At 47.2% G+C, this 22,639-nt stretch overlaps 4 protein-coding genes, 1 long non-coding RNA gene and 5 other non-coding genes across 15 annotated transcripts; 9 read left to right on the top strand and 1 right to left on the bottom strand.

Annotated features, from left to right (window-relative positions):
* Window positions 1-1,324: 1,324 nt before the first annotated feature.
* Window positions 1,325-4,255, top strand: LOC133397642 (ceramide-1-phosphate transfer protein-like). The gene is given in 7 exon segments (XM_061668780.1): window positions 1,325-1,555; window positions 1,652-1,713; window positions 1,777-1,943; window positions 2,006-2,117; window positions 2,119-2,133; window positions 2,700-2,896; window positions 3,741-4,255. Coding segments are annotated over 7 exon segments (873 nt in total). The 5' UTR covers window positions 1,325-1,464; the 3' UTR covers window positions 3,970-4,255.
* Window positions 4,027-13,073, bottom strand: trim2b (tripartite motif containing 2b). Its single transcript, XM_061668746.1, has 13 exons — window positions 12,961-13,073; window positions 10,921-11,100; window positions 10,705-10,850; window positions 9,777-9,957; window positions 9,427-9,686; window positions 8,550-8,688; window positions 8,311-8,481; window positions 7,873-8,172; window positions 7,548-7,715; window positions 7,180-7,348; window positions 7,041-7,111; window positions 6,172-6,312; window positions 4,027-6,002 (listed from the first exon to the last, which is right to left on the bottom strand). The coding sequence occupies exons 2-13, from the start codon at window positions 11,017-11,019 to the stop codon at window positions 5,850-5,852; spliced, it is 1,998 nt and encodes a 665-aa protein (XP_061524730.1). The 5' UTR covers window positions 11,020-11,100; window positions 12,961-13,073; the 3' UTR covers window positions 4,027-5,849.
* A 174-nt stretch (window positions 13,074-13,247) lies between these two features.
* Window positions 13,248-15,489, top strand: LOC133397646 (uncharacterized). 4 transcript variants are annotated; one of them, XR_009767675.1, is made up of 8 exons: window positions 13,248-13,326; window positions 13,667-13,700; window positions 13,902-13,953; window positions 14,159-14,198; window positions 14,394-14,434; window positions 14,637-14,688; window positions 14,892-14,943; window positions 15,147-15,489. It is a non-coding gene; the product is annotated as an uncharacterized LOC133397646 (long non-coding RNA). The 4 variants fall into 4 exon arrangements; XR_009767674.1 differs by having other exon boundaries at window positions 14,637-14,943; window positions 15,147-15,198; window positions 15,275-15,489; XR_009767672.1 differs by having other exon boundaries at window positions 14,637-14,943.
* LOC133398135 (small nucleolar RNA SNORD14) lies at window positions 13,995-14,087 on the top strand. Its single transcript, XR_009767759.1, has one exon. It is a non-coding gene; the product is annotated as a small nucleolar RNA SNORD14 (small nucleolar RNA).
* Window positions 14,235-14,327, top strand: LOC133398137 (small nucleolar RNA SNORD14). Its single transcript, XR_009767761.1, has one exon. It is a non-coding gene; the product is annotated as a small nucleolar RNA SNORD14 (small nucleolar RNA).
* LOC133398136 (small nucleolar RNA SNORD14) lies at window positions 14,475-14,567 on the top strand. Its single transcript, XR_009767760.1, has one exon. It is a non-coding gene; the product is annotated as a small nucleolar RNA SNORD14 (small nucleolar RNA).
* LOC133398124 (small nucleolar RNA SNORD14) lies at window positions 14,730-14,822 on the top strand. Its single transcript, XR_009767749.1, has one exon. It is a non-coding gene; the product is annotated as a small nucleolar RNA SNORD14 (small nucleolar RNA).
* LOC133398138 (small nucleolar RNA SNORD14) lies at window positions 15,241-15,333 on the top strand. The gene has a single exon (XR_009767762.1). It is a non-coding gene; the product is annotated as a small nucleolar RNA SNORD14 (small nucleolar RNA).
* A 97-nt stretch (window positions 15,490-15,586) lies between the features above and the next one.
* On the top strand, window positions 15,587-18,133 carry rnf175 (ring finger protein 175). Of its 3 annotated transcripts, none has more exons than XM_061668772.1 (9): window positions 15,587-15,675; window positions 15,893-15,930; window positions 16,050-16,191; window positions 16,271-16,425; window positions 16,530-16,637; window positions 16,708-16,828; window positions 17,449-17,582; window positions 17,659-17,760; window positions 17,830-18,133. In XM_061668772.1, exons 2-9 carry the CDS (start codon window positions 15,908-15,910, stop codon window positions 17,948-17,950), a joined length of 906 nt encoding a protein of 301 aa, XP_061524756.1. In that variant the 5' UTR covers window positions 15,587-15,675; window positions 15,893-15,907; the 3' UTR covers window positions 17,951-18,133. The 3 variants fall into 3 exon arrangements, with proteins under 3 accessions (XP_061524756.1, XP_061524757.1, XP_061524758.1); XM_061668773.1 differs by having other exon boundaries at window positions 15,772-15,930; XM_061668774.1 differs by lacking the exons at window positions 17,659-17,760; window positions 17,830-18,133 and having other exon boundaries at window positions 16,923-17,540.
* Window positions 18,134-18,229: 96 nt separating this feature from the next.
* On the top strand, window positions 18,230-22,307 carry fgb (fibrinogen beta chain). Its single transcript, XM_061668769.1, is given in 14 exon segments — window positions 18,230-18,405; window positions 18,480-18,512; window positions 18,623-18,673; window positions 18,675-18,727; window positions 18,788-18,890; window positions 19,335-19,403; window positions 19,647-19,761; window positions 19,845-19,951; window positions 20,115-20,229; window positions 20,293-20,412; window positions 20,482-20,604; window positions 20,690-20,784; window positions 21,186-21,376; window positions 21,540-22,307. Coding segments are annotated over 14 exon segments (1,521 nt in total). The 5' UTR covers window positions 18,230-18,315; the 3' UTR covers window positions 21,796-22,307.
* The last annotated feature ends 332 nt before the right edge of the window (window positions 22,308-22,639 follow it).

The raw sequence follows: 22,639 nt of genomic DNA, 5'->3' as shown, positions 1-22,639 counted from the left end.
TCACCTCACTCACACTCTTGTTTTATAGACTTTTATAATTTACATAGTCAATCCCACCACACTTCAGTTGTACAACCGGGTTCACGACCCTTGTCCTGCATGCTTCTTGTCCTGTTCTAGCTTGTCCTGTCCTTCCTTCACAGGGTGTAGCACTACAGGAGCATGCAACACTCATATTGAATGTTTCATTGGTGTAGATAATGTAATTACTTACTTTTCTCATCCTGTTTACAATTAGTGCTTTGTCTTTGGTCTTCGTTTCTCTCTCCCCTCTAGAAACGTTGTTCTGTTTGACTCTGATTCTCAATAAACTTCAATTATAAAACTGAGGAACCACAGCGGAAGCTTAAAAACTCCACTGTGACACAGTAAAACTGTCTGGCATAAAAGGGATACAGATCTTCCAGTCTACTTGACCTAACAGCAGAACAGGACAAAAAAAAAAGGAGCACCTGTCAATCATGGCGCAGAGGGGCGGTCTTCTTATCCAGCAGCCAATGAGCTGCAAGCCTGCTGGCGTATATGACGTATGACCACGACAAAAGCACAACAGCAAACAAAACCTGAAAGAAACACAAAAGAAAAGGAAACATTTGCCCAACAAGACGACGAAGGATCTCTTGCTTATTGCATTAAGAAAAAGTGGAACTTCTAAAAGTGAAATGATTTGTTTCTTGTCCATCGAGTCATTAACTTTGTGTTGACTAAAAACGCGTGCTGAACATAATGTCCTTAGAACACAACTTGTTTAGATAAGACACACACTGTGGTATTGTGAATAAATACATAGTCAAAGCAATTAGGCTAGGTGCTAATTCCAAAGTTTAGAGCCGAACTAAAGGAGACATTTGGCGCCAAACAAGCGTAACTTTTACCGCAGAATAAATCCTGTCCAGAGTTCGTCTGCTGACTATCATGATGCTGTCACTTTTGACACCGTTTATTCTCTGGATACCCTAGAAAGGCGCTTTAAATAAGAAAAGGAAACAAAAAAATCGAAGCTTGAATTCAGAGCTTTTGGGGACAGCCAGTCTTTGACGTCACGTTTCGTTCTTCTTTGCCGTCTTGGTGGGTTGCACGCAGCTACAGCGCCACTCTATGTTCACAACGATAATTACATTTAAATCCACACACTCATCTTTCGAATCATCTTTAGCTTTGGAGCTGGAGTGTCATGTGAATATGACAGTAAAGGAAACTGCCATCACTTGTAAAAGGTATGCTACTTTTTAGTGGTGGAAGTAACTAAGTACACATACCGTGTTTCTATATTTGAGTAGATTTTTCAGGAATCTGTGCTTTACTTGAGTACTTTTTTGTGCGTGTGTGTGTATGAGTGTGTGTGTCGATAAACACACGAGAGCAAAGGTCAAGTTCAAAGTTTGCCTAGTGACGAGTGTTTCTAAGCTAGTGCACAATACGATCAATGTGTGTGTTTTGAAGCTTTTTGTGTGAGCGGTCGCCATGGTCACGCTCGGACGGACGGCGCTGCTTCACTGCCTGCTGTTTTCAGCCATCTTGGCGCTGATTGTCTTGGTCAGCTCTATGTGGCTCCGTAAGTCACTTGACTCATGGGCGCATACTACTGTTCATCGACCGCCCAGTTGACCTTTGGTGTAGGCGCTTTTAATGCTCTCCAAACTCTCCGCAGCACAGGGTGGCGACGGAGACTGTGGCCCTGCACACTTTCCATGCGGGACGTATAGAAAAACGGTAGAAATATACCTGGGCTGCGTTGGCAATCGTTTCCTGGTCTAAAGTCCTTTTCTCTCTCAGCCTCAACCTCCATTGGCGGAGCCTGACAGAGCCCCGCCCCTCATCCGGGAGTGCCCCGGCCAATCGTTTCAGGCCTCGCGTCTGCTGCGCTTTTTGACGTCCAGCCTCTCCGTTGCCGACGATGTCCTGCTGGAGCCGTACCTGCAGAGCTGGGATCAGTTGATCACGTACGCTCCGATCACACAGCACGGTGGGGTCGGGGACTGAGCAGGCTCTCTTCTGTCGGCAGCTTCATGGAGTCTCTGGGTCCCGTGGTCTCGTTCTTCTCTCAGAAGGTCAAGGAGAAGTTGGAGCTGTTACGACGACTGGCTGGCACACCTGGGCCGAAGGGGGCGGTGAGAGAGGGGGGCTGTGGATGTCCAACCTCAACCGGCTTTGTTACCGAAAGCGCAGTGTGTGTGTGTGTGTGTGTGTGTGTGTGTGTGTGTGTGGTTCTGTTTCATTAGTCGCCAACCATCTGCAACGAGTTTGACTAAAGTATAGCAGTATTTTAGAGGGTGAACCAGTCTACTGCCGAAATGAGTTGCACTAGTTAGGTAGCATCAGGGACCAGTTCACTGTCTAAACGAGATGCAGATGGTAGCATTAAGGACTTTATGGGTTTGCGGCCTCAAGGGGTAACAGAAGGTCATTAAACTACACTACTGTTGCTGTAGAAAATCAAGCTAAGCGTTGTTCTTGCATTTGTTCCTGTCGATATTGTTATGAGTGTGTGAAATAGCTATTCATCAGGCTAAGGGTTGGCATTTGTGAATTTATTTCATAAAACTCTGACTGTGGCTTGTGTTGTAAACGGGTAAGGTCATTACTGCCACATTTCAATCAATTAGCCTAAAAATCTGACTGCATCACAGATGCGTAGGTGAGTTATTACACTACACTGAACGGCAGGCGTAAAAGGGCTTCCTGTGCACCCACCACAGGCGTACCGCTCAGTGCGTTCCATGGCAGAGGTGGAGATACGAGCAGGTGTGGTGGACTTTACCCAACGAACAGATTCGGGCTGCAGGACGCTGCTGCGTTTGCATCGCTCCCTGCTATGGCTCGCCATGACGCTGGACGGCCTGACGCACGCGCCCGACCGGCACGGACGCCTCAAGACACCCGGCGAGCTCAGCAGGTTTGGACGCACCTCTTTGACCGCTCTTTATTTCTCTACTTAAATGGATTTTTCAGGTATCTGTATGTATTTATTTTTCTGCCAACTTTTTGTCTAATCTGAACAAGCATAAACCTGTACAAGTAAGGTGTATTTCTTCGATTGTTATCATTAGCTGATTTTGTTTCCGTTTGTTTGTCAGCTCACAGCATTAGCAAAGAAACAAAATAGGAACACATTGTTTCGATAGCATAAATCCTTGAGCCAGTGTCGGCTAGCTCTTGGTTAAAAATGTTTTTTTTATTGATGGTTGCGCCCGGGGAGCGTGTGTTGGTGCCGAGGCGTCGTGGCTGACGCTTACTTGTAGAGATCCAGCTTCTTTTTTTTCAATATTTGCATTTCTTGTTTTCTCATTTTATCGTTGTTTTTCTTTTCTTTTTCTTTTTTTCACATCCGCGCGATGACCTGTTCTTGGTCTTCAGGAGCTTTGCTGACAATTTTGCAATATTCAGAAGCGATGCACAATTTCTGCTTGACAAATGTTTGTCACGTTTATTTTGAATTCGTATCAAACCGATAAATTGAATGTTATAGTAATTACAAATAAGTCATGCTACCAATATAACAGCCATGGCTTACAGCTTTTTTTAAGGTGCTAATGCTAGCTTAGTATTGATGGCGCTGCTATTTTGTGAAGCTGGACAGTGTTCTCTGTGACTATTTATCACAACTACACACATTCATAATTTGAATCGAGTTGAATCAGTAGGACAAATCTTACCAGCTTTTTTTTTTATGTAACACATGTATCTGTAATTCTACTTGAGCATAGAGTGTGAGTACTTTTGCTACCTCGGCCCCCCAGCGACGCCTACCAGGTGGCGCTGGCCCCCCACCACCCGTGGGTGCTCCGGCAGGCCGCAGAGCTGGTCTTCCTCGCCCTCCCCGACCGAGAATACTTCCTGCGGCTGGTGTGCGCCCAGAATCAGCCCGAGGCAGAGCCCGTCCTGCGTGTCATCAGCCGCGCTCTAGAGAAGGTGCACGGTGCGACGCAGCGCATTCTCGAGGAGCACGCCATGCTGGACCTGCCCTGAAGGCGCTCCCGTGTTACGGAGGGACAAAGTGCAGTGCCGAACGGATGAAGAAAGTCATTTATTGATTATTGAATGGACATGCAGACAGGAAACATTCACATGTAAAACCAATTAACAATCAATAGCACATAAACATCCCTCGTTGGTCTTGATTTGACTCTTAATATTGATAGGATAACAAGCTGGTTTGTTAACTTTTCCCCCATCAATCTTTGGTGGACAAGGCCGGTTCACTTATAAAAGTTATTTATGATGAAATATGATGAAACAATCAAGCCAATTTACAGTGATCTCCCATAGATTTGCCGTTCCCCTATGATGCATTTCGATTGTTTATCATCTTTATCTGTTGGGGAGGTGCTAAGTTTAGCTGGGTTTGTTAGCAGAAGTTCTGGAGAGTCTCTTTGCTCTTCTGAAATCAAATCATCTGTAAGCTATTTATTTTTTAAGTTCCGGTAGTTAAGGTTTAGACTATGAGTATTAGCAATTGCATCAATTACTAGCTATTGGCGAATAGCAGGGGATTAATGTATTATGTGTACCACAAAAACTGATGAATAAAATGACAGCAAGTGCAGCGTAGACGTGTTAGCCACACAATGAACATGCTAATCATAGTAACTGAGTTGGTCCACATGCTAATAAGCCCATAATGTCAGCCATGTTCGCGCCACCATACTAATAAACGTTGAAGATTGGCCGCGCTCGGGGAACATGCTAATAAGCTATCCTCGTGACATTCTTGGTGGGGAAATAGTTAAAAAGAGACATTAGCACTTAGCTTGTGGTGTGTGCTGGCTTGTTAGCTTGTTCGAAGACATTAGTAAGTGACTATTGACTACCGAATAGTGAGAAAAAATACACAACTCGCAAAGAGTTAAGGACTTTGGGCTTTCGGTGCAATTTCAGGATGAACCTAAGATGCACTATAAGCTTTACACGTGACGTTAATCTGACCTTTAAACTTTTGAATACTCCTGTCCAACTATTCACTATTTCAGTACTTTTTGACAACTTGCTGTTCTCTACCAAGGACGGTAAAATTCGCGTGTTTGAGCCACGAATCGATCAATAAATTTCCAAGGACGGCCACTTCTATGCCTTTCTGTGACTCTTCCAGTCTCTCTGTAGCTCTGTTTCAGTGAACCCCCGCTCTGTTGCGGGTCATCGTTCTATATCGCTATCTTGTGGAATCGCAGATTTTTAAGCAATCATTTATATGGATTTTTATGGTACAGGCGTCCGTTTTAAGAAATATCACCCGAGAGCCCAATATCCAAACTTTTTGTGAGTAGTGTAGGTCAATCAAGCTGAATGAGAGATGAACATAACGCTTTGGCACTTAAGAGTTTCAATGCACACAATGGAACACAATCAAAAGTAAGAATGCCATGAAAGGAATTCATGAGTTTGCTATTGAAGTGTGATGTCCTTCGCTGACTCCGCCCACTCAGTCTTTGCCTAGGCCGTCGTTGCTGGTGAGCACGCATGTGGATTCATTCCTCCGGTAACGCGTAAATGTCAAATTTTAACTGGTCACTTTAAAGGGTTGATTGGTCATTGTGCTCTCCCTGTGGGTGGGTGGGGTGTCGGGGCGGCACAGCGAGTCACTACACTGTGGACTGCTAGCTTTGCCCTTTCGCCATCCATGCTAACAAAGTTAGCGCTTAACTGCCCCCTGGAGGCTGGGAGGTGGTATACATACCGAAATGAACGATCACAAAATGACATCGAATCGATCAGAGAACAACATGGATGAGATCACTTGGACTCACATCCGCCTTCTCGGCCCGTCCAGGGATGTTAAACGTTGACAAATGTTGACCTCATCGGAATGAAAATGGCAGCCACCGCCTCCTGGATCTTCCTCAAGCTTGCCGTCATTGCAGGTAGCGATAAACTTTGAAGCAGTGGTTTCCTGAGTCGGCCACCACCACGTGTCCGTCCCGGGTCAGGGCCAACCCCTGCGGCCCGTACAAGGGGTCAGCCGACGTGTTGATGTAGGACAGGAAAGAGCCGCTGCCATCAAACACCTGCACGGGCGACGCGCATCACATTTAATTATATTGCTCTTCTCATTGAGAGCACTAGGGGAGTCTGCTTATGACAAAACCAAATATTTGGATTTTTGCTCACCATTTATTCATATATAACTGTAATTGAAGGGTCGAATGAAGTTTTTGAACAAGTGACACAACGTACCTGAATCCGGCTGTTCCCCCAGTCGGCCACAATGATGTTCCCGTTGGCGTCCACGGCCACGCCGGTGGGGGCGTTGAACTGTCCGTTGCCTTCGCCGTTGGAGCCGAACTTCAAGAGCAGCTCTCCTTCGGGCGTGAACACCTGACGGGAAACAAACGTTCCTTTTCGGGCAGCTAGTTTTCCAAGGAACACCTTACGAGCCCAGCCCCAATTGAACATAGCGACCATATGCACTCCTAAATGTGTTATGATAACAAATTCATATTTCTTTTCCACGATAAACTCATCATATCATGCTACTAAAGTCAATCAAGGCTTAATGAGGGAAGTCATATTTTAAGTGAATTTATAAAATGCTCTGTTATGGAAAGGACACCTGTTGTTCGAAAAAAAACACTTTTAGACTTTTAGTGATGTTAGGTTAATGTGATATGTTACAATCATATTAGAGAATTGAATTGGTTCGAAGCTGAGGTAGGGAGGAGTCATTGGTTGCGACCAGTTAAGGGTGTACCCCGCCTCTCGCCCGGAGTCATCTGAGGTAGGCGCCAGCACACCCACGACCCGCGTGAGGAGAAGCGCTTCAGAAAATGGATGATGTTTGTAATATAGGGGCACGGTCTCCATAAAATTGTTGGTGTAAATGACGTCTACTCGAAGACAATTGTCTCCATGTCACAAAGCTTAATTAGCAAACCTCTTTCCAGGTGATGACACGTTGAATCGGGCTTTAAGGGTCTCAAGGAGAAACTAGTTCTCTCAGAGACTTCAGGACACAAAGCAAGGAAATAATGTGCATGACAGACCAAAACTCCAGAAGAAGAAACAGAGCTGAAGTCTTAAATCCTAGATTAGGCGAAGGCCGCTACCTTGACAGAGTGGTTGTGGAAGTCGGTCACGATGATCTCGTTGTTCTTGTTGACAGCGGCAAAGTGCGGACCTTACGGGCACCAGCACACGGAGGGTTAGCCACCGAGTCCGTCACGTGTTCCGGCCGGCGCACCTTACCTGCAAACTGCTTGTCGCCGTTCCCGCGGCTCCCGAACTTGGTGACGAGCTTTCCGCTCAGCTGGAAGATGAAGACCGTGCACGCTTTGTTGTCCACTACGATCACGTGACCCTCGTGGTCCACTGAGACGCCTTTGGGTCCCATCAGCCTGCCCGAGCCCAGCTTGGCCTGTCCACCCGTGTTAGCATCACAACATTAGCGCGAGGATGTTAGCACGCTTTAGGTCCATGTACTAGTACACTCATGGTCCTCACGAGTAAGACAATTCAGTCCACTTGTAAAATGACTGTTTTACTCGCAATGTATACCAGAAATATCGCATCAATGCTCAAACGGCTTTCCATAAATGCGCGAGACTGACGCTCACCTTGAACTTGCCGTCGGTGGAGAAGATGCTGACCCACTTGTTGTCGTAGTCAGCGATGATGATGTCACCGCTGGCGTGCACCGCCACACCCGTGGGCCGCTGCAGTTGCCCTGGCGACCGTCCGCGCACCCCAAATCGACTCTGGAATTCTCCCTGGCTGGAGAAGACCTGAAAGACCGCAAACAATAATACAGTGGTACCGCTGAGGGATTATTTTGTTCCGTGACCAGGCAAGAGATGTTTTTTGGTTATGTGTGTTGAATGTAGAAAAAACAGCACTCTGCAGAGCAGTATGGCCGTGAGCCACGCAAGATGGCGTCGTCACCTGCACACACTGGTTGTTGCTGTCGGCGATCAGGATGTTCCCGCTGGCGGCGGCAGCGACCCCTTGAAGGTTGGTGAACTCTCCTTTGTTGCGGCCCTTGGTTCCGATCCGAAAGATGAGGTCGTCCTCGATGGGGTTCTGGGTTTTGCGGCGTGGCGTTCCCAGGGCGCTGCTGGCCCTCTTGGAGCCCTTCTTCTTCTGGCCTGGGGACTTTCCCCGTCTCTTGGCGCCCTCTGAGGAGCCCGTGGACGGCGTGGCGTTGGCCACAGAGTTGGAGGGCGTGGTGGTGGAGGGCGACACCTGGGGTGGAGGTTCTCTCAGTATTGTGTGTCTGCATGTGTACAGTCAAACTAGTTCTATGAGCATAGCTTTCACCACACACTGAGCACCTCCTGTCTTTATCCATGCATGAATTTTGAGTGAATGTTTTCCGCCCACCTGTGGCGTGCTGACGTTCAGCTTGAAAGGACTTCCTTTAATGTGCTGGTCGTACAGACGCAGTGCCAGTGAGAAGTCGCCCTCTTTGGGCAGCACGTAGACAAACTCGTACGTTCCGTTCTTGCGGTCCACGATCTCGCCGTCCACGATGCTGCCGTCGGGCGTGAACACCTGCGGGAAGAGGAAGACGAGGTAAGCCGGCCTCGCCCTGACCTCGTTTCGCCGGCCGCAAGCACGACCTCAGCTGACAGGATGGCGTTTCCGCTCTTGCAGGCCCCTCCGGACTTGTCTCTGGTTACAATGGTGACGGAGGAAGGAAGTCCCACGATGCACTGCTCCAGGCCAGCGCCCATGGCCTCGCTCTGGCTCGCCACGGCACTGAGCAAGAGGACGATGTGGATTCAAAATCAGACAGGCCAAACCTAGTAAAGGGCCAGCTTGAGGCTAAGTGTCGCTCTACACGAAAGACCGACACTCGGGACATTTCCGTGAAGTTTTTCGGCGCTAGAAGAATTGACTAAGTCTTCTGGCTGGACTCTCTAAAGATCAGGAGAAAATGCTGGAGAGAGGGGAAAACGTCAGTCCTGGAACTTTCCTAACACACCTTGTAGTGTGGAGATGTCTTCTTCCTCTTTTCCCTACCATGATTGGTCTGTTTTTTAAAGATGTCCTGTCGTACCCTATTTGATTACTCATGTTTGAGGTCGTTTCATAATGGTAACAAAGTTGCATTGGTACACTGCTCAAGTGTTTCCCCGAGGCCTGTCGATGAGGGCGTATTGGAGTTTAGCTCAAGAACACACACTTCTCTAAAACCTATTTACATTGCTGCCTCAACTTGAGTAACTAGTCAAACAGTTAAAGCGACAGTTCCAAAATGCCTCCGCTACCCTCCGTAAACATGCCGTTGAAATGAGGTCAGTACGTATTGGGGTCAAACATTCTTGACATACTTTTTAAAAAAATTTTTAAAGAGTCCATATGACAGGAGGTTACAGGATTTCATAATCCAGATAAAGGTATTGAACATATATTTTTAGAATGCGGGGAAAAAAAAGATACCACAAGGACGATGCCGTACAAAAGGACCACTGTGTTTAAGATGAGGTCCCTTACCTGGTGGTCACGATAGTGCCTAGGTTGTGGATCCACTTGCGCAGTCCGTCCGTCTCCAGGATCAGGTCTAGCTGGTCGTTCTCCTCCGGCTGGCACGACAGGCCCCGCCCGGCCAGCTCCTCCAGCTTCTCCTTGAGGTCCAGCTCCTCTTCCAAGCTTGCGGCACAGGCCTCGGTCGCCAGGACCTCGTCTGCGCGGGCGCAGGCAGAAGACACGGCGCATTCTCCCTGCAGCAGGCTCTCCAACTGAGACCGGAGCACCTGGAGTCCCCACAGGAAAACATAGCCCCGGATCTCAGTCTTCAGTAACGCTACTTGGTTACCCAAAATGCCTTGTTTCATTTCAGTCACCTTGTGCTTGAGGCCAAAGGTGACCTCCAGCTCCATGAGAAGAACGCTCTTCCTCACGTCCAGCTGCTTGTGAAGGTCCTCGAAGCTGGACTGGATGTCTTCCTCGATGGCCGCCCTCTGACTGGTCAGCTGCTGGACCATCTCGCCCACCACGACGGCGGGGGCCGAAATCTGTGACAGTCTGGAGAGAACAACGCTGTCTGGTGATTCAAGAAAACCTCTCAAAGTGTCCACGTCACAGAGTTGGGATCGAGCCTCAAGTCTTAACCTGGAAGTCTCAAGTCATTCTGTCTTGGGCAAGTCAAGTCACAGTTTATCTCAAGTCACGTTACCTTATTAATGCAATATTCTATACCGGACCCCTGAAATGAATTGAAATGGCTTTAATTCATTCATTCTTTTCATATTCAAATTGCACATAATTTGCCATACTCCAGGATTTTGAATGTATGCTGTCATTTTGGGGATGGTGAAATAAACGCTCTCTACCCTAAAACATTAAAATGGCAAGAAAATAGAAAAATTCATAAAAACACATTACAAAGAATAAACTCACATAGTGTATAGTACTACTGTGAATTACTGTGTGTTTAAGAGTTTAAAAGGTGTTTAAGAGGATAGAAAGTGCTTGTTAGAATATGGTAGAGGTTAATAGGAGTGTGGGGAAGAATAATAAGATTCTGGGGAGCTACATACATCTTTAAAATATGCATAAATAATCCAAAACTATGTGGTCGCTACTTCACGGACTTCACCTATTGCGGGGGTGGTCCGGAACCTAGCCCCCCGCGAGAAACGAGGGATTAGTTTCATGTATAACAAGTCAAAGTCGAGCCTTCCCTAAGTTGGAGCCAAGTTCCAAAAGAAACAACTTCCAGTAAATCAACTCGAGTACAAAACACGAAGACTCAAGGCGCCGTCTCGTCACCTGTCATGAGCCGCCCTCATCCCCGCCTCCAAGGTTCGCCGGTGCCGCTCCAAGGCCTCGCCCAAAGGCGCCGTCGGGTGCTCGCTGTGCTCGGGCACGCACTCGCCGCACAGCGCACGCGCGCACGCCCAACAGTAGTCGGACACCTGCGGAGGAGACGGCGTGAAGGACGGCAACAGCTCGGGCGCGCATCACGAGGCCACGCGGCCGCCTCACCTTGCCGCCGTGATCCGGGCAGGTGTCCTTCGTGGGCGGAGCCTCCAGCACGGTGCACTCCTCGCTGCTGCTGTCTGGAGAGTGTTGATGGGCCGCCATCGGCCGGGGCGGCGAGATGACGTCTCCGCTGCGATGCTGCCCGCCCTGCCCTCAATCCATGAGGGGGTCGGAGCCAAAGTCCTGAGTGCCGAGGCATAAGTGAACTAAGCCGTTTAGTGAACGGGGCAGTCGAACACACAAATTCAAAATGAGAACACTCGCAAGGAGCGACTCCGACTCCGGCCTGTGATGTCACTTACAAGGAAACGCCCATTAAAGGCACACATCGAACACACAAATATATACAAGATGCTACGTATAGTCATTATTCCTTATAAAAGCAGTTCATTTCCTTACATTGTCTTTTCTGACGTTTTATAACAATACAGTGCTGTTTTTCCTTTTCTAAAACATAACATTTTTTGTGTGACCTTCAAAGTCAAAGTGCCACTTTAGTTGGATTTTCTTTTGCACATCTTTACGTTGCATTCAAACCAAATTATTCAACCTTGTTTTGTTTTGTTTTTGTTATATATCCAAGTGATTTTATTTGTTGTTGCACTTTATTATTATTCTTGCACTACAAATCAATTTTGCACATTGCACACTGTTGCAGTTTTTCTAAACCCCAAAAATTAAACCTAATGACACTTTTACAGAAAATGCTTAGTATACTTTTTTTATGTTTGTTACTTTTAGTAGGTCTAGATTTATCTTCAGCATCCCACTTTGTGTTTTACAATTTGGAATGTTGTGTAAATCAAACCCACTCTACTCTTGTAGCGGCATGGGATACCTTTCGAGATTAAAAACTATACGTCGGTAAAGACAAGAAATATACAGCAGGAGTAGGAATATCAATAATCAACATGACTGGCCAAAATAGAAGGCCCCAAAATCTCATTTTGACACCCGCAAAAACAAACATGGGCCGCTGAAGTTTGACCTTTCAACTTCAGCCTTTCAAAGACCTTTGATGGGACGCAACCAAAGCACAAGAGCAGATTGCGTTCAGTTCACTTGGCGTCCTGCGGAACATCAAGACGCTGACGACGGAAACGCCTCCTGCGAGAACGGGTAAGTAGGTCACACTCGTGTCTTCGGAGTGAGGCTGATGCTGCGGTTGCCACGGAGACCAGACGGGGAGCCATCTCAGGCCTCTGATCTTAAAATGCTACATTTTAGTGAGGCGAGCGACTCCTGGAGCTCATATGTACATAGACAGCGGTGCCTTGAGATACGGGTTTTCTTCGTTCCGTGACCATGCTCTTAACCTCAAAGCATGTGTCTCTCAAATCACTTTTCCATATTTAAATGATTGGACATATCATTAATCTGTTCCAGCCTCCCCAAACAACTCAATAAACTTTTTTAATAAGGAAATTGGCATGCTATATTTGACTTTATAAAAACATAATAACACCGTAAATAAAAGGTAAAGAATTCAACAGTTTGTGCATCATGATGCATTCATTGCGCCTCGCAACTTAGCCACTGGGGTGGTGGTATAATGCAGACAAAAACAAAGAAGACTTTCACAACAACTTTAAGTGACTCAGGAACTGTGGTAATATTTGTTGTTTTTTTCACAGAGGTTAAAGAATATAAGCCTGTAAACAAAAGCATTTGTAGCCCATAGCTGGGGGGGGTGTTTTTCCGCTATTTGCGGCAGGGCTCGCTCCCTACTCGTGCAAATGGCGTTTTTTTGTTTGTTTTTGTTTTTGTTTTGTGTTTTACTGTGGACAGGTATCATCTTCCATGTGACATTCTCATTGTAGTTTACATTTAATGATGTGACACTAAATTGCTGCTGTCATTGTTAGCGCTCGGATGCTAACTTGCTGCGCACTCGCAGGCCGGATGTCGCACAGGGACAAGCTACAGATGCTCCCGTCTCCTCCCTCCATCATTATCATCATCATCATCACTCCATCCTCACTCCTTCACCATCCTCTCATCACTGCGTAGTGTCAAGTGAAAGGCGAGAGGATAGATACTCACCATGTTCCAGTGCGACGGACGCACGGCCGAACAGCGTGTGTGTGTTTTCCAGCCTCAAGCCATCATTTTCTGCCTCTGTGTGAGTGTGAGGAGGGGGGGGGAGGATGCCACCATCATCATCATCATGGCAACACCAGCAGCAGCAGAAGCAGACGGAGGCGGGGTAAAGGGCGTCCAACCAGCTTCGGCGTAACGTTCGCCAATCAGGAACAAGTTTAGGCAAGGGACCCGTTGTCCGTCGTCCCCCCTCCGGCCGCCAGGTGGCGTTGATGTACAGCAGGCTACATATAAAATCGATCGGAAACCTTCGTGAACATTCGGTTCCTGTGTGCTGAAGCGCAAGCACGAACAGTCTCGAAGATGACGGTAAATAAAACTTAGTGTTCGCTTTCTATCATGTAATATCTTGCTGTGCTTAATAAGAAAAAAACAGCGAGGACGATTGTTGTGGTGGTTTGCATTTAAGATTCTCGTACCAGACGGATGGTTGCCGATGGTCGTTTCACTGTGACCTCGTTGAGGGCTTAATTCGTCAATAAATTGCGCCGCAGCATGTGTGCAATGTGTATTTTTGACTTTTTTTCTTTTTTAATTAATCTTGTTTTCTGAAAGACACTTAACTAGATAACCTATACATTTGCTTGCTTTGTCAACACGTGGCGAAAGTGCCGGTGTGTTTCTCATTTGTGATTCATTGGCATTGCAGGCTTTGCATGCAACTCATCTGAACACCACAACAGGTTTGGAACGTCTAATACACTTTTTTTTTTCTTTACCGCTTGCTGTGATGACGATTTTTCCTGCCATTCGTAGTTTCCACCAGAGGTCACACGACCAAAGACGGCTTAACACTTCCTTGGATGTCTGATCGAGCCACTGAAATGTGACTTCTTGTCAAGTTTGTTTGCATTAAAACTAACTTTCTCTATCTCACTTTCCAGGCGGATGTCCCGCGGTGGCCATTTTGCGAGTAAGAAACCACGAGCCAGTGAGGTATGTACGTTTTTTATTTTTTAAATATTTGAACATCTTTGTCGCTGTGATGACGATTTTTCCTGCCATTCGTAGTTTCCACCAGAGGTCATGTGACCAAAGACGGCTTAACACTTCCTTGGATGTCTGAGCGAACCACTGAAATGTGACTTCTTGTCAAGTTTGTTTACTTTGAAAACTGACTTTCTCCCTTTTTGCGTTGTAGGTGGTGGCCATCTTGTACAAGGGCAACCTGAGCCAGTCAGGTACGTAGAATCTGGGGGACAATTTGTACACTTTTGTCGCTGTGATGACGACTTTTCCTGCCATTCGTAGTTTCCACCAGAGGTCACATGACCAAAGACGGCTTAACACTTCCTTGGATGTCTGAGCGAACCACTGAAATGTTACTACTCGTCAAGTTTGTTTGCATTAAAACTAACTCTCCATTTCTTTTTCAGGGTGAACTTCCCGTGATGACCATTTTGCACGAGCCAGTCGGGTACGTAAATTTTTTGGGGGTGACTATTTCAACGTCTTTGTCGCTGTGATGACGATTTTTCCTGCCATTCGTAGTTTCCACCAGAGGTCACGTGACCAAAGACGGCATAACACTTCCTTGGATGTCTGAGCGAGCCACTGAAATGTGACTTCTTGTCAAGTTTGTTTGCATTAAAACTAACTTTCTCTATCTCACTTTCCAGGCGGATGTCCCGCGGTGGCCATTTTGCGAGTAAGCAACCACGAGCCAGTGAGGTATGTACGTTTTTTAGTTTTTAAATATTTGAACATCTTTGTCGCTGTGATGACGATTTTTCCTGCCATTCGTAGTTTCCACCAGAGGTCATGTGACCAAAGACGGCTTAACACTTCCTTGGATGTCTGAGCGAACCACTGAAATGTGACTTCTTGTCAAGTTTGTTTGCATTAAAACTAACTTTCTCTATCTCACTTTCCAGGCGGATGTCCCGCGGTGGCCATTTTGCGAGTAAGCAACCACGAGCCAGTGAGGTATGTACGTTTTTTAGTTTTTAAATATTTGAACATCTTTGTAGCTGTGATGACGGTTTTTCCTGCCATTCGTAGTTTCCACCAGAGGTCATGTGACCAAAGACGGCTTAACACTTCCTTGGATGTCTGAGCGAACCACTGAAATGTGACTTCTTGTCAAGTTGGTTTGCATTAAAACTAACTTTCTCTATCTCACTTTCCAGGCGGATGTCCCGCGGTGGCCATTTTGCGAGTAAGCAACCACGAGCCAGTGAGGTATGTACGTTTTTTATTTTTTAAATATTTGAACAGTCTTTGTCGCTGTGATGACGATTTTTCCTGCCATTCGTAGTTTCCACCAGAGGTCACATGACCAAAGATGGCTTCATACTTCCTTGGATGTCTGAGCGGCACTTCTGGATGCTCGTGTCAGTTGGGATTTGGACAGACTGCTGATACCTGTTTTGTCCTCTTCCCGCAGGTACAGACTACAAGCAGGCAGTGTCTGGAAGAAGAAAAATGTTCGTTTGCTCTGTTTCTGTTGAATAAAATAACTTGAAATCTTGACTGTGTGAATGACTTGAATTGGGGGGGGGGAACAAAAGTCCTTTCCCGTGAATTTTGATCCTCGTGGCTTCCCATACGAAGACGGGTCATGCTAACAGCTGTTAGCCGTCAAGCTAGCAGCTGCTGTTAGCCAGCTCGGCTAACCGACACCCGAATTCCGTAAGGCTGGCGGGTGTACACCCACAGGTAGGTCATTTCGCGACAAACAGATGTTTTTTTTTCCCCCCACATTCGTCATTTTTTTTCAAATGACTTGCTATCGTCCTCGTGGTAAACGTCTAGCATGTCGGGCGTGAAACTGCACTGCTGCTGCGACGTGGCACAACGCTCCCCCAAAAAGTGCGAATAATGCGACAATTATCCCAAACACACACACACACCAAATCTTCACTGCTTCCTCCAGGATGACCTGCTGAAAATGACTCCCAGAGAAAGCTGGAGGTGAGTGGACCGCATCCAGCTCTTCGTACAATAATTCATATATGATATGCACGATGAGTGGAGCATTCTATGCAACATATGAAACGAGGGCTGATTATTAATGGCAATCATGTCTGCAGGATGCAACATGAGCACCTGCACGTCAAACACAAAGGACACGAGGCAATGCACGCCGAGATGATTCTGATCCTGGTGGCTACTCTGGTGGTGGCCCAGATCGTGCTGGTGCAGTGGAAGCAGCGCCACCACCGCTCCTACAACGTAAGAGTGTGTGAGTGTGTGTGTGTGTGTGTGTGTGTGAGTGAGATGCTTCAGGTAGTTTTGTACCTGTTGTCCTCAGCTGGTCACGCTGGTCCAGATGTGGGCTGTGCCTCTTTACTTCACCCTGAAACTCTACTGGTGGAGGTTTCTGTCCATGTGGGGCGTCTTCTCTGTCATCACCAGCTACGTCATCTTCAGAGCCACACGCAAGCCACTCGCCTGCCGGACACCAAGGTAGGTGAAGATAATGTGGCCAGAAAAAAAAAAAAAAACTCAAGTCATCATCAAAACACAATGTCCGTCAAGTTATGCGTCAAGCGACTTCATCTCATGTGCAGGATGGTGTACAAGTGGTTCCTGTTGATCTACAAGCTGAGCTACGCCGTGGGGCTTCTAGGCTACATGGCCATTATCTTCACCATTGTTGGCTTCAACGTCTTCTTCCGGTGAGTCCCGATGGGCGAGAGGCTCACGAGGCGACGCTTTACGAGGCCACGCTTCTGTCGACCTGTGCAGGATCAAGGCAGAGGACTCCATGGACGTGGGCGTGGTCATGTTGTTCTACGGGCTTTACTACGGCGTGCTGGGGAGGGACTTTGCGGAGATCTGCTCCGACTCCATGGCGTCTACCATCGGGGTAGAATTCACCTGTTCCCTTTTTTTGGGGGGGGTGTTGTACGCTGAAAGATTCACCTATTTGCTGCTTTTGGGTGTGTTTTGGGGTCTCTAAGGCCCTGAGATGCCACAAGATGGCGCCAAATCCCAGGATGACAATATTGGTTCCACAAAAAAAACACAAATGGGTAACTGCAAATGTGCAGGGGATTGCTGTAATTGGTGTCAAGGAAGTACTGAAAGTGACATCTCAACTGTTTAAGATAAGTTCAGCCTGGGTTGTTAGGGAAGTTTTTTATTTTTACGAGTAATGTTCTAAGACAGCGGTTTTCAAACTTTAGAAAAAAAATATGGTATCTGTCCAGGTAACACTTAAAATGCTGAGTTTGAATGCTGTCACTGTACTTAGAACAGAAAAGAATGTATTTTATAATTATTATAACTATAAATTTTACCTCAAATGTTTGAAAATGATTTATACTTAACAAATGTACTGAACAGGATTTTATTTTTATTTTTTTTCATTGGAGCATGCACGTTTTGAACATTTAATTGTGTGTGTTTTGGGATCATAGTTTGTCGTATAGTTAGGGTGTTAATATAAGCAGTTCCGAGTATTTTGCGACGTGTGTATGTGCACAGTACTACAGCCACGGTGGAATTCCCAGCCGGAGATTGAGCGAGCACATCTGCGCCGTGTGCGCCCAGAACATCCTGGTGGACGTGGACGAGGAGGGCGTCATGGAGAATACGTACCAGCTGTCCTGTGGTCACATGTATACTCAAACCTCCGAAGCACCTTCAGAACAGCCACTTCCTGTTGTGCCTGAATTTGCCCCCTCACCCTTCTAGATTCCACGAGTTCTGCATCCGTGGCTGGTGCATTGTGGGGAAGAAGCAGACGTGTCCTTACTGCAATGAGAAGGTGGACTTGAAGACCATGATGAACAACCCGTATCCTTCTGTATATTCATGTGTGCGTGCGTGTCAGTCAATCACTCCTTAACGTGGTCACGTGTCTAGCTGGGAAAAGACGCACGTCCTGTATGGACAGCTGCTGGACTGGCTGCGGTACCTGGTTGCCTGGCAACCCATCATCATTGGCATCGTCCACGGGATCAACTTCTCACTGGGGCTGGAATAGCATCCCTGAGGAGCGACACAGCCCGTGTCTTGCAGACTGTTGGGATGTGTTTTTGCTTCCTGAACACTCGCGTTGTTTCCTTCAAAGTGTTTTTGGACTTTGTCTCTTTTGGGGGTTGTAATGTTTTGTGTGTCACTAAAGTCACTAAAATCAAAACCAATAAATGTAACTTCGACATGTTGATGACCGTTTGGACTCAAAGCAACCGGCAGGTTCCTGACACTGACCGCGTTTCCAGTCAGTCCCGGTCATGTTTGCTGTGCGATGACCTGTACTCTCAGAGATCCACCAATCGCAGCAAGGGGCGGAGTGGGCGAGCATAAGAAGCCTCTTCGAGGCCCGCGGGACACAAGAGCAAAGTCGAGATGAAGACGACCCGCACGTTGCTGCTGCTGTTCCTGTGTGTGAGTGGCGCCGTCTCACAGGGCAACCTGGACTACGACAATTACGACACGGTGAGCCCGACCATCTGCCTTTTTACACGGCGTGCGTTCAAAATCACCGCTGACGGTTTGTGCTTCACGTGCAGGACACACAGACCTCGACGACGACCAACGCGACAGTACGTCACACTCTTCGTCCATTTTGTGTTCTGCCTGTCCTCGTTCCTCCTGACTACCCGCCTAGCACGCTGTCCGTCGGACTCCTCGAGTTTCCGCTTTGTGTTCACAGGACCAATCGGCAGCGGGCGCCCGCAGCCACCGCCCGGTTACTTCGGGGCGGCGACAACTACAACCCCAACCGCTACTCGCCACCCCCCATTAACACTGGCAGCAGGTCAGTCTTTTACACACACACACCTACACCAGCCATGACGCTGAGACGGCATTCGCGCAGGTATCAAGGACGCCCCACCACCGTGTCCAAAGAACATGAGGAGGTGGAAGAGGAAAAGGTGCACCCCGAGTCAGGCGGCTGTTCGTTCGGCGGCGGGGAATTGGTACGCTTGCTTTCTTCTGAGGCCGACCCATTAATCGGCCCTTTTCAAATCTGTAAAAATCGGCCGAATTTTTTGCTTTTTTTTTCTGTTAAGTTAAACGAATACTAAAGGACAAAATATTGTAGTTATTTCATTTATTGTATATTTTTTAATTCAAACATCTGTTGTAGGAATTATATTTTGCCAAATATCAGAATCGGCCTCAAAAAACCCAATATCGGTTGGGCCGGACTTTTTTTTCTGTCCCATAAACAAATGCAAGTCCATGGACTAAACTTCATAAAGCAACAACCTGCTGTGACGTAATATTTGCCACAAAGTCTGAAAATTCTATTGGCACAATGCTATATTGTGATAAATGCAATCAATTCGCATGCTTCGAGTGTAAAATGATTGGATTCAGCACCGACGTTTACTAGTCTGTGCTTTCCCCGCGCTCGCCAGGGAACGTTGTGTCCGACCGGCTGTGAGCTCAAGACGGCCCTGCTCAAGCAGGAGAAGAGCACCGCAACGGTAAGTATACGCCAGAGTTTCCCCAACATCTGTTGAGCCAATGCAAATATTTTATACTACAAAAAAATGTATCTTGTGGCAGAGAGTTTAATTGTTCTGCCTGGCACTGGCACAGACAGAACAACAAAGCTACATAATTTGCAATTCAGAATGAATGAAAGTGAAGTTTCATCATTTGACACAGCACGTGGTTGGAAATCACTGCGCTACGCTCGTCTTTTAGTTGCTTCCTGTCTGTGACAGAGCATCAAGGCGCTGACGCCTCTGGTGGAGGAATTGTCGCGCTCGTCCAATGTTGTCTACAAGTTCGCCACCGACATGTCCTCCTCGCTCACCGAGCGCCAACGAATCATCGGAGGTGACTCCACTCGCCCGTGTAGCGTTTTTACCATGTCCTTCCCGCGGTCCTCGGCACCCATCGGGAACTTCCTGTCTCCACAGACAACAGCCAGGTGGTCAATCAGTTCACGGGTCAAGTGGAGGACCAGCACGTCTTCATCAAGGAGACGATCGACACCGTGTTCCCTTCCACCATTCGGGTCCTGCAGGTGGCCGACACACCACAAACTCTGATGGCAACGAGCGTTTTTGTTGCTATATTTTGCAACTTTTCAGACTACCGTAGCAACAAATATTGACGCAATGGCATTGCCATCGAGCACCAAATAGCGCCGCCTTTAGCGACATCCCCTGACACGGTTCACCACGCAGGGCGTCGTGGACAAGATCCGCCTGAAGATCGAGAAGCTGGAGAAGGCCATCCAGGTGCAGAGGGAGCAGTGCAGGGAGCCGTGCCAGACTAAATGCCCCATCCCAGTGGTGACTGGTGAGAGAAATGACAAAATAGTAATACCAGAATCAATGCTCAAGCGACTTTCCGTACTTCCAGGAAAGGAGTGCGAGGACATCTACCGCCGCGGCGGGAACGAGTCGCAGATGTACCTGATCCAACCGGACCCCTTTGCGGCACCGTACAAAGTCTTCTGTGACCAGAGCTCCCGTAATGGAGGTAGGCGGGGCTCCCGGGGGGCACTAGATCTCGTGAGGAACACTGTCTCACGTGAACGTTCTCCCCTAGGATGGCTCCTTATCCAAAACCGACAGGACGGCAGCGTGGACTTCGGCCGACGCTGGGACGAGTACAGACGTGGTTTTGGGAACATCGCACTGGACGTGGGCAAGGGTCACTGCGAGAGCCCAGGTCTTTTTCTTTGTTTTTTTTGTAGTAACTCTCATTATGTAGAAAGGGAGCAGCGCAACTAACCTCACTTCCTGTAACGTGACAGGCGAATACTGGCTGGGAAATGAGCGCATCAGTCAGCTGACCAAGATGGGCACGACGGAGCTCCTCATCGAGATGCAGGACTGGACGGGCGCTAAGGTGAGCGTGGGGCTCGACGTTGTTCTAGTGCACATACACTACTTACAAATGGTTTGGGATATTAGGGGAACATTTTCGGATGAACCTTAAATGCACTATGACCTTTACAGGTACAATTGTACTTACTCAATGTGAAATCTGGGTCTGCATATTTGAACACATAACTATCATTCTGTTGTATGAATGACAGGTGGATACACTGGTTAATTGTACCTTCTGCCATCTAGTGGAAGAGCATTGAATTGTTCTGCCTGTCACTTTGTCGCTGGCATAGATCAATGCCCAGAGATACATTGTGTCGTAAATAAATACTTTTGGGACCAATTATGTGAAATTGGATAATTTCCCGCAGCATACTTGATCTCTGGTTGGGAATCATGCCTGTGTTGCTCTGCGTTCAGGTCCACGCCCAGTACCGCCAGTTCACCGTGCAGTCAGAGTCGTCCAACTACGTGCTGGCGGTGAGCGATTACGCTGGCAACGCCGGGAACTGCCTCCTGGATGGCGCCCTGGAGCTGTTTGGAGAAAACCGCACGATGACCAAACACCACGGCGCCATGTTCAGCACCTCCGACAGAGACAATGACAACTGGTAGGTGTGGCCACAAACTGCCCGTGAAGCCGGTGAGGCGTTTTCAGACGGGCACCGTTTGTGTCAAATGCCCGTGCGCGTATTTGTTTGCCCATACGTCATGTCCTGTCAGCGTGCGCTAATTTGTTTGTTGTCTAACTCGCCCTCTTCGACGTGACTCCAGGAGACCCGGCGACCCCTCCAAGCAGTGCTCCAGAGACGACGGCGGCGGCTGGTGGTACAACCACTGCCACTCTGCCAATCCCAACGGCCGGTACTACGTGGGCGGAGCCTACACGAAGCAGATGGCCAAGCACGGCACAGATGACGGCGTGGTGTGGATGAACTGGAAGGGCAGCTGGTACTCGCTCAAGGCCATCAGCATGAAGATACGACCCTTCTTCGCTGATAACGGACAACAACAGAAACACCGTAAATAAACATCATACTTGCTTGCCAACTTGTGTCCTCACTGCTCATTAAACTAGCTTGACAACCAACATACTCTCTGTTTGACAACACGGTGGACATGTTTACGGGCTCATTTATAATCCAATCAACTTTGTTTGGACTGCTAACATTAGCATAGCGCAAATTAAACACACCAATCACAAAAAGAATGCAATGTTGGGGTCAATGGAGGGCGCTGGGGTGCCGCCACACCGTTTGCAGTGGTCACCGCATTACTTTTTACAACACAATGTAAATAGAAAGAGGTCAGGGACTTTGGCGGAAAACAAACTGACAGCAGAGATGTGGATAAATGTGAACCAGAGAGCATCGACTGCCGCAACGGATTCGGAGAAGCAAGATATTCCCAATCCATGGCCTTGTTTAAGAGAAATGTTTGCGCTTGTCAGCTCTAAGAGTGATATTTGTTGAATGGATTGTTTTATGCCAGCCTAAAAATCACCATCCTCTGGCATTGAAAAATTCTAAATTGAAATTCCAAACATAAAAAAAAGAGAAATGCTGCAGGAAAACATTGTTTTGATAGTGTGTAAATTGATTTAAATGTTTTTATTTTTTCCCCAAGTTAATAAAAAAGGAAAACGATTTTGTTGGCAGGTTTTTTTTCAGGATGTAATTGACGGCAGAAATATTTTTTTACTTTTGTACTTAAGTACAGTTTATCGTCTTGACTTTTTCTTTTACTTAAAATAAAGGTGAGTCACTATTTCTACTTTTACCCGTATTTATTTATTTTAATTTTTTTTTTTTTTACACAAGTATCAAAATGTTGACTTTTGGATGGAACGTAATAAAGCGATAGACGAACCGCGA

The sequence above is a fragment of the Phycodurus eques genome, chromosome 23 (assembly GCF_024500275.1).
Source record: "Phycodurus eques isolate BA_2022a chromosome 23, UOR_Pequ_1.1, whole genome shotgun sequence".
Lineage (NCBI taxonomy): Eukaryota > Metazoa > Chordata > Actinopteri > Syngnathiformes > Syngnathidae > Phycodurus > Phycodurus eques.
This window is presented reverse-complemented; position numbering and strand designations above follow the sequence as displayed.

What these genes read in the sequence shown, in the direction of transcription:
- trim2b (XM_061668746.1), bottom strand. Translation starts at nt 11,019, where the DNA reads ATGGCGGCCCATCAACACTCTCCAGACAGCAGCAGCGAGGAGTGCACC. An exon ending in CCTTTGGCCTCAAGCACAAG is followed by an intron (nt 9,687 to 9,776) that starts GTGACTGAAATG and finishes TGGGGACTCCAG; the next exon opens with GTGCTCCGGTCTCAGTTGGA. An exon ending in CCACCGACGGCAAGTTCAAG is followed by an intron (nt 7,349 to 7,547) that starts GTGAGCGTCAGT and finishes ACGGGTGGACAG; the next exon opens with GCCAAGCTGGGCTCGGGCAG.
- rnf175 (XM_061668772.1), top strand. Translation starts at nt 15,908, where the DNA reads ATGACTCCCAGAGAAAGCTGGAG. An exon ending in GCCACCACCGCTCCTACAAC is followed by an intron (nt 16,192 to 16,270) that starts GTAAGAGTGTGT and finishes TGTTGTCCTCAG; the next exon opens with CTGGTCACGCTGGTCCAGAT. An exon ending in CTCGCCTGCCGGACACCAAG is followed by an intron (nt 16,426 to 16,529) that starts GTAGGTGAAGAT and finishes TCTCATGTGCAG; the next exon opens with GATGGTGTACAAGTGGTTCC.